At 33.0% G+C, this 9,836-nt stretch overlaps 1 protein-coding gene across 1 annotated transcript; it reads left to right on the top strand.

Moving 5' to 3' along the window:
* The first annotated feature begins 3,992 nt into the window (after positions 1–3,992).
* Positions 3,993–9,822, top strand: LOC120130551 (protein HEAT INTOLERANT 4-like). The gene is made up of 14 exons (XM_039147770.1): positions 3,993–4,327; positions 4,720–4,758; positions 4,858–4,911; positions 5,046–5,109; positions 5,395–5,453; positions 6,080–6,204; positions 6,402–6,461; positions 7,124–7,182; positions 7,303–7,382; positions 8,130–8,168; positions 8,358–8,420; positions 8,507–8,554; positions 8,637–8,765; positions 9,414–9,822. Exons 1-14 carry the CDS (start codon positions 4,157–4,159, stop codon positions 9,459–9,461), a joined length of 1,038 nt encoding a protein of 345 aa, XP_039003701.1. The 5' UTR covers positions 3,993–4,156; the 3' UTR covers positions 9,462–9,822.
* The last annotated feature ends 14 nt before the right edge of the window (positions 9,823–9,836 follow it).

Here is a 9,836-nt window from a genome sequence, read left to right as displayed (position 1 = left end):
CCTGGTTAATAAGAAAACATTCGAGATCTTTATGATTTTTCCCTGTAGTGTTGCTGTTTTTTTTATGTAAAATAGTGTTAAAAGAGTTTTGTCATTCGATTAAAGTTCAACTTGATTCCACTTTAAATATAATCGAAATTCGTATAAGGATGAACAATTTAATTTAATTTTAAATATAATCGATAATCGAAGTTCTGCATTAACGTCGTTGGAAAATAACTAGACGTTAGTACTGCAATGTTCTATCATTCTAAAGTTTTAATCACATTTCTTTCTTTTAATTCTGAGAGAACAATTTTATTATAATAACTATTTATTAAATTATTTGTAATTTTAAACTCTTAAATAAAAATTATTGTGTATTTAAATACCATCAAACTGGCAATATCTGAAATATTGTAATAACAATAGTATTAATGAAATTAAAATTTAATAAATATTATTTAAAAAAAGATAAAATACCAATATCGTTAATATAGTATTAAATAAAAAAGCAGTCATGCCAAACTATAGTAACCAAGCTAAACGGATGGCTTAGTCTAAATCCTTAAGGGTGCGTTTGATTTATGGAATGTAGCATTACCTTCGGGAATAGAATTACCGGAATGTAACATTACCTAACATATTACTGGGATGTTGCATTGTTGTGTTTGGTTCGTTTAATAGTAATGTAATATTACAATGTTTGGTTAAATGAATAAAAGATTATTGGAATGTATATTTGACCAAAATTTTCTTATTATATATTTGTTTTTTAACAAGTTGAATTCTAAATATTCAAATGAAAATATTTGTATAAAATATCATAGAAAATATATAATTTTACTATTTTTTAATTTATATAATTTTTTACAAAATTTAAAAGATAAATAGGTTTAATGAAAGAGTTTAATTTTATTTTAACCCCTGAACTTCATATAAAATTCTAATTATGGATTTTTTTGTAAATCTAAAATAGTTTAAGGATAAATTTGTAATTTAACCTTCGTAGAATTTTTTTATTCAACGACAGAAGAATGATATTTTTGAAAAAAAAAATATTTTAAGGACGTTTTAGTCCAAAACGTCAAGAAATGACAAATACCTAGGCCCCGTTTGGTTCACGGATCAAAACATTCATGGGAGGAATCTTTTTTTCCCGTTTAACTTACCTACGTTTGGATAGTTATTATTCCCAAGTGAGGGTAAACATTGAATACCAATAGTAATTTTTTTCCTGTTTTACTGGGAATGTTAGTCCTGTAGCTTCCTTAGGTATTTGAACATTCCGGGTCCCGTTGTCTAAAATACCCTTTTTCCCTCTTGGTTCTGGCTAACGCTTCCTCGATTTCCCTCTTTTAGCTTCAGCGTTCTGTTGTTATTAATATTTCAGGCTTTGTTCTTACAATTTGATTGTGGTTTTGTTCTGTTATGCTCGGTCGGGCTTCTATCTATTCGAAATTTTCTTTATTTCATTTGGCTCGGAAGTTATTATCTGTATTTGGATCAATATGAAGAAAATGGAATTATTTGATACTCTTTTTTGGTTTTGTTTATGGTTGCAGTTTCACCAGTATCAAGTTGTTGGAAGGGCTCACCCAATGGAGAGTGATGAACATCCCAAGATTTACAGGATGAAGCTTTGGGCCACCAATGAGGTTCGAGCCAAATCCAAGTTCTGGTTAATGATTATTTTCATGGACATCTGTGTTTTTTATTTGATTTGGTATCCCATTTGAATGAAGCTTTGAAGTTTTCTGACTTTTGGGTGTTGTTGAATATATTCATCAGGTACTTCCTGAGGAAGCTGAAGAAGGTTAAGAAGAGCAACGATCAAGTCCTCGCCATCAATGAGATATATTTGCCTTTTATAATTCACTATGTATTAACTGATTTATTGTTGGGATGTTGTGTTGAAAATTGAAATTTCATTAGGTAAATTACCCTTTTCATTTTGATTAATGTTCGAAACTATTTTGCTGGAATTACTGATGTTTAGCTCATGTTTGCGCAATTTACTCTGTAATTTTTGTTTGATAGAAGGGAACTTGTATAGCAAAGAAACATATGATCTTCAAGGTTTTCATGCCAAATTTATTTATACTTTTAAAAAGTTCATACATCTTTTTTTGGTCGATTGAGATTTCATTGAATGATTTATTTGGTCACTTAACTTTTTGGAGCTTCATATGTAAGATCAAATTAAAAAAACAGTCATTAAAATCAGTTTGAAACTTTTTATAACTAGATGCTTGCAACTAGTTCTCAATATTTTACTTTGTTGTGATCTCCTAGCTCTGTACTGTGGAAACTTCATTAGAAAAAGAGAAGTTATTGTTAATGCTTGACACACAAGGGAACATGATTTCATATTCATTCTTTGATTTTCACTTGTAATGCTTGATATTTAAGTTAAATTCCTATGCAGATTTTTCAGAAGAACCCGACCAAGATCAAGAACTATGGTATTTGGCTCCCTATCAAAGCTGTACCGGTTATCACAACATGTACAAGGAATACCGCGACACTACTTTGAATGGAGCTGTCGAATAGATGTACACCGAGATGGCTTCTCGTCACAGGGTCAGGTTCCCCTGCATCCAGATTATCAAGACCGCAACCATCCCGGCTAAGCTATGCAAGAGGGACAACACCAAACAGTTCCATAACTCGAAAATCAAGTTCCCATTGGTGGTCAAGAAGGTGAGGCCACCTACCAGGAAGCTGAAGACAACCTACAAGGCGTCAAGGCCCAACTTGTTTATGTAGTGGAGTTAAGGTAATTGTAGTTCTACGATTTTTCGTAGTGAAGGTCTTATTTGTTTGTTGACCAGTTATTGTTTTCGTTTGAGAAGCCTAGGCTATCAGGAAGATTGAACTTTGATCTTTGGGTTTCAATAGCTTGCTTTGTTTAGTTATAACAGCTAGTTTGCTATGTGATTGTCGTTTTCTTTCTTTGGAATCACCTCCAAATGACTATCAATCAAACTTTTAGATAACATAGAGCAAATCTTCGATAATATCTTCTTTTTTATAAGAAATGTCGGTTGAATTAAAATAGTTACTACTAGGACTTCGCAAAAAGATTTAACGTCATTATCTAGTTGAGGAATTGTCGAAAAGATGTTTTACTACATAGGTTTAACCATAATGTTTAACAAAGATTTTGTAAGGTTGAGGGATTAACTTTCAGTGTTTGGGAAGTCGATGGATGAAATTCACAACTTAGTCATAAGTTGAAGGATGAAATTCACAACTAAGCCATAAGCAAGAGGGATTAATCATCTTGTTATTAAAGATTTAAAACAACTCATATTTATTTCTATGCAATGATTGAGTGTCCCATTTAAACCACCTTGAATTTATTTTTTTATAATTTAAATTTAATATTATGAATTAAAAATATTAAAATAACCATAAAAGGATTTTAGTGGAGTTATAAACATTGAGGTATGAGTCTTTAAGTATATACATATGTTTGAGTTATTTTTTTAATAATATGATGTGATTATCATATAATATTTATTTAAAATCTTTTTTAGTTATTGACAATGTACATGTAATTCATAGACGTATTTAGGAATTCACTTGTTAAAAAATATAGAACAAAGACAATTTGGTAAAATTAATCTTACATTCCTGTCAAACCAACCAAACACAGTAATGTAACATTCCCAGTAATCCTATTTACTAATAATCTTTTATTCCCATTAGTAATCTTACATTTCGTAAGCCAAATGCACCCCTAAGGGATTAAGGGAAATAACATTCCCGATAATAAACTCTCCAAAATATTACTGTTCGAAATGAATTATTAATGAGGGTTGAGAATTTTAATTACGGGATATCATATCATGCCAAAGAAAGAAAGAAAAATGACCGTACGCTATGATTATTTCAATTTCTCCCCTTGTATTTTAAAACAGTTCAATATCGCCCCTTGAATTTTAATTACCATCGCCCCCCCGCCCTCCATTCCCCCCTCTCCCAAATAAAACCCTCAAAATTTGGTAGCCCAACACCGCGTTGGATTGACGCTCAAACACACACACGTATAAAATCCAGAAAGCTCCTTCTTCTTCATATTATTTAAACACTCATCCGAATCTTCTTTGCCGTTACCATTGAATTTGTTCTTACTTTGTTGTTTCGGTTGTTCTATTTTGATAAAAACCAAATGAGGAAAGGAGCAAAGAGAAATGCCGCCTCTAAGAAACAAGAGGATACGCAAGTAAAATCTTCGCAAGAGAATCAGAATGGGAACCATAAGCCTGCTCCCAAAGCTAAGCGTGCTAAGATCTCCAAGCCTCAATCCGAGCCTGAGTACTTCGAAGATAAGCGTAACTTGGTATAAGATTTCTTTGCCTTGTTTTTATTATTTTCATTTATTAAGGTGAAGTTTTGAATTTGTTTTCATTTTTTTTTAAATTGGATTTCCTTCAGGAGTTCTTTAATGACTTCACTGTTTAGGTTTATTTAATATCTGAACAAATGTGACGTTAAAAGGTTTAGGTTATCATTTGACTTTTCCAGATTTGAATATTGAACTGTTAATTCTGGATTACGCAGCGTTTACAAATTTAAATTGTTATACGCTCGACTCGTTGTGTGAAGATTAAAGCTGAAATGGATGCAAATTTAGAGCTTAAAATAATTATCTATTTGAGATGATTAGTGAGGATATATCTTGCTATAACTTTGTGTGATTTTTAATGAAAATTGTCAATTTGCATTTTGCAGGAGGATTTATGGAAAGAAGCATTTCCTGTTGGAACAGAGGTTGGAATTTTGAGTTTGGCTTGTTTGATTTTTTGGTTTGTCTTTTTGATGAATTTAAGTTCTATTGCTTACCATTTCGTTTTTCTTTTGTTGTGGCAGTGGGATCAGTTGGACACTGTTTACCAATACAACTGGAACTTTTCAAATCTAGAAGTCAGTTGAAAAACTTGCTTTTTTTTTTGCTCTCTCTGTTGTCATCTTCAGTTGCTTGCTTGCTTCCTTCTTTTGTTTTCCCCATTTAGAGCTAACGGCCAAGGAGATTTTTTTACTGTTCTGTTTCTGGTCAGGATGCATTTGAAGAGGGGGGGAAGCTATATGGAAAGAAAGTTTATCTTTTTGGTTGCACAGAGCGTAAGTAGTTCATGGCTTTGGTTCTAGTGTTTTGCTCCTTTATATAGAAATTTTCATTCTCTTGGGGTGGGGGTGGTTCTTTTATGCCAGTGCCTGTATTATTTATTCTATTTTTATTTACTTTTCATTTTCTTAAAAAGAAAGAAAGCTTGTTCGCGGTTTCCTTAATTTTTGCTAAGTTCCACTAAGCTATTTTTTGAATACTGAAGTTTCAATTTCTTATGACTTGTCCTTTTTATTCATCCATTAAACTTCATTAATTTTATTCTTTTATTGTTTGTGCAGCTCAATTGGTCCCTTTCAAGGGAGAAAACAAAGTCATCTGTATACCTGTGGTTGTGGCTGTAAGTTGTCCGGCATGGGTGTGAAGTGCTTTTAATGTTTTTCTTGCTATGTCAATTCAAGGGATGTTTCTTCTTTATCTTGTGATAAATGGACAAGTTGATTGCAGCGTCTTTTATGCTGAAGGCTTATTCAATAGTAACTTTATGTTGCTTTGAAGTCAAGTATACACTTTGCTCATTTCACTTAAACATTTTCCTTTGGCGGAACAGTAGGACTGTTCCTTTGAGGCGCAGCTTTCAAGCTTAGAATCTCAGAACTTCAGGCTTTTGCCTCTAGGATTAATGGTTTTCTCACTTCACCTCTATTCATGTGGACATGATTTTATTAGACATTAGGCTTTTGATGGCCATCTTTAACTACGTATTATGGGATGGTTCATTTTCCATATGATTTTTTTATCATGTCTAGAATGTTGGGAGTTAAAATACTCCTTCAATTTAGTTTTCTTTTATCATTAATAGGCACAGATTCCTGTTGTTTTAGCATTGGTTTGTTATTTTCCACGACTGCAATGACATTATATTTTATGATTTATGAGGTTAATTTTCTTAAAGTAGTTGTTTTCTCTACAATCTCGTTGTATTTTCTTGCTGAATAGTCTTTGGCTTTTGCTGGTTCTTTTCAGGTTGTCTCTCCTTTCCCACCTTCAGATAAGATTGGGATTAACTCAGTGCAGAGAGAAGCTGAAGAGATTGTTCCTATGAAACAAATGAAAATGGATTGGGTTCCATACATTCCACTTGAGAATAGGTACAGAGTTTTGATATTTTTAAATCATATTTAAAGTTTATGGAAAGGAGTTATTTAATTTAATTCATCTATATGATTTCTATGCTGCCAAGGTGATAAATATAAATGTTCTCTCTTTTTTGTTCTTTTTTACTTTTGAGTTTGAATTGACCTAAATCCAAACTTTGAGGTTATTGTACATTTTGATTCCTCTACAGAGACAGCCAAGTTGATAGACTGAAATCTCGGATATTCATCTTAAGTTGCACTCAAAGAAGGTATAGTCGTGCAAACTAACGATTATAATCGTTGTTAATGATCTTTTTACCTTTTGTTTAGCATGAGATTGTCAACAAAAGTAAATCAATCATTTGCGTCTTTATTCAACTATTTCAGTATGAGATTGTCAATTTGGGTCACTTATGCTTTGCTTGGTTATCTCTGAAGAAATTGCTATATTGACTTACACTTGTATATTGTGAATTGGTCCCCCAGTGTAAAAAGAAAAGAGGGGGTGGGCTCAAGTATTGGGATTAGTTTTTCTTATTTTTTTGCGAACAGTTCATCAAATGAAGTGCTGATGCTTGCTGAAAATAATAGTATAATAGAGCTTGTGGATGTGGTCATCCATAGAGGCTTCAGCTTCAGCCCTTTCTTATCAACACATATTTCTAATTTTTGGATCTTTGTAGATGTGTGGTTTCCTACTGAAATTACATTGTATGATATGTCCACACTCGTATGAGCCAAGTTGATCATTTGATACTTATTTTTTGCCTATGAATTTGCATAGATTGAAAAATTATTTTGAGCAAGCTTATGGGTGTACATTTCTTTATCTGGATCATATATATTTTCTCCTTGAATGCAGAGTATATGCGTATTCCTAATGCAATCATGTATTTTGGTTAATTTTTTGTATTTGATATTCCTTCTGCAGGGTTGCTTTGAAACAAATGAAAATAGATCGTCTCAAGAAGTATGAGTATTGTTTGCCTTGTAAGTTCTCTAGATATTCTGGATTTCATATTCTGTAAAATATGAAAAAACAATAAGAAAAAAGTGAGGAAAAAGAACTTATATTTATTACTGTGTTGTTTGGCATGCCCCTATTGACAGATTTCTATCAGCCTTTGAAGGAAGATGAGCTTGAACAAAGCACTGAGGTTCAAATAATTTTTCCAGCAGAACCAAAGCCGGTAAGGTTTCTGTATCTTCTGAGGAAATCAATTATGACAAACACTGGACACTTTGGATATCAACGTGGGTGGAGTTGATTTTGGGGTTTTGAACTTGTCATGCTTTAATAAATGAACTGTTACCTTAACTGTAGTTGGAGCCTCTATTTTAAGGCTCAAGGCTCGAATATAGGTGTTCTCCCATGAGTCAGTAAAAGACTAATTGCTAAAATGATTATTAGCACATAACGTTTGCATGTGTACTTGTGTATTGTGTCTGTGATTCTCCGATGGTTAAAAGTTTGAGATTCAAACCTTATGGAGGCTGAGGTTTCCACATGTTCTGGTGCATCTTTTACACTTGTAAACTTCAGTATAGATGCACTAATAAATGTTAGAAGTTAACTCTACACCTTTTCCTGATGCAAAGATCAAGCATCAGTAAGCATCATTACTCTAGTGCTTAATTTCCTTAACTTACAGATATTATCATTTTCTTATTAATCATGAACTGTCCTGTCTCCATCAAACAAAAATATATTACTTATTAGAGGAAAATAGTTGAAAATGAAAAGGGAGCTTATTTGAGCTGTGCATTGCACCTTAATAAAGTGCTGTGTTTGGGAGACGTGCTTTTTCTAGACTTAGTTGTGCGTTAGTATCTAGGTACTCTTTGATTTACTGCTTGTATCCATTTTCAAATGGATAAATGAGGCAGCTATTCTGCAAAGTGTTATGTAAATTGATACATCCTTTCTGGTCCTGCAGGTATTTTGTGAATTTGATTGGGAGTTGGATGAACTTGATGTAAGCCTTCAACTCTTTGCATTTTTATGTTACAGTTCAATTAGCATGATTTTTTATGATGTTTGACTTATGCGAACGGGTAGCTTGGAATTTGTTTTCAATTTTAGTTCCTTCCCTTAGACTTCAGTCTTTGGATGTTATTTACTCGTCATAGGAATTTGTGTCTAAATTATATCAACCAATTTGCAGGAGTTCACTGATAAACTGATCGAGGAAGATGAATTAGATAAAGATCAAAAGGATGCCTTTAAGGTGAAGTTCGTTTGAATATCTACCGGTTATTTGTGGATCATGTATTTATAACTACTTTTCAGCCTGACATGCCTTTGATTTTTTAGGAGTTTGTTAAAGAGAAAGTTAGAGAAGCAAAGAAAGCTAATCGGCAGGTATATTGTCGACAACATTGCATCTTGACTCGTAAACGTACAGTTGGTTAGGCTGATTAATTCAACCAATTCATTGCTGCAGGCAAGAGAAGCTCGAAAAAAGGCCCTTGAAGAAATGAGTGAGGAAACTAAAGCAGCATTTGAGAACATGAGATTTTACAAGTTCTACCCTGTTCAAACTCCGGATACTCCCGATGTATCAAATGTGAAGGTAAGGTTTTATTATTTACTTATGGTGCAATTATTTATTTTGTTAATTTGTTTCTTGAGTAATGATTATTTTGACTGAATGGACTTAACAGTGGTATGGTTTATAAAATATGCTGTAGCATCTCTAAAATTTGTTTGACTATATTTTCTATTAGCATTGTTTTATATTTTTCTGTAGGAAATCAAATGGATTACGTACTCCTGTTTCTTGCCATATTTTATCTCCCTCTATTATTGGCTTTCTGTCCTCTCAATTCCTTTAGTTCAAGTAACATAGGGGGTTGTAACTCCTTTAGTTCGATTCCTATGTTACTTGGACTCGGGTATATAGGTATGGTGATATGACCTCCAAATGTATAGAAAATCTAGGAAAAAAATTAAACGTGCCTATATACCCGAGTCCAAGTAACATATGGGGTTATAACTCTAGTCCATGATGTTGCTTGTAATGCACATGTTGCTTGATTAATTTCACTTAATATTCATGTCACTTATTGCTTTTGTGCTCTTAATAAATGTCTCTGTCTTGACGTTATTTTTATCTTCATAGTCAGTGAGACATAATGCATTCCCATTCCTAAATTTATTTAGAATATAAGAGTGACATTTCTGAAATTTGTTTTCGTGGTTCTGTGATTCTTTATTGCAGTCTCCTTTCATAAACAGGTATTACGGGAAGGCTCACGAGGTTCTTTAATGGAAGTTTCGTCCATGATCTTGTGTAAGTTGTCGAGAGATGCTCTAAGGCCCGTGTCGGCTTGCAAGAGCATAATATGTTGCATTTTTCTGTTACATGGAAGCTTTGGGAGCCATTCATCTGGTGCCATTACTCTTTAGATGATTAAGCAGATGCTCATCTTGTGACGATAAGAGGGATTTGTAGAATACTCTGTTGAGGCATTTTCAAAAAAGTTTTGAAAGATTTCTTAGAGCTCAATGTTTCGGTTGCAGCTTGAGTATGTCTGTTTTATCCGCCGTAGACGTTATTCAGTTCTGACTTATTGTACTATGAACAAAGTCAATGAGAAAAACTAGCCAACTGCAATGTAATTCTATTTGAAACTATGGGAAT

The sequence above is a fragment of the Hibiscus syriacus genome, unplaced genomic scaffold (genome assembly GCF_006381635.1).
Source record: "Hibiscus syriacus cultivar Baekdansim isolate YM2019G1 unplaced genomic scaffold, ASM638163v2 tig00110548_pilon, whole genome shotgun sequence".
NCBI lineage: Eukaryota > Viridiplantae > Streptophyta > Magnoliopsida > Malvales > Malvaceae > Hibiscus > Hibiscus syriacus.
This window is presented reverse-complemented; position numbering and strand designations above follow the sequence as displayed.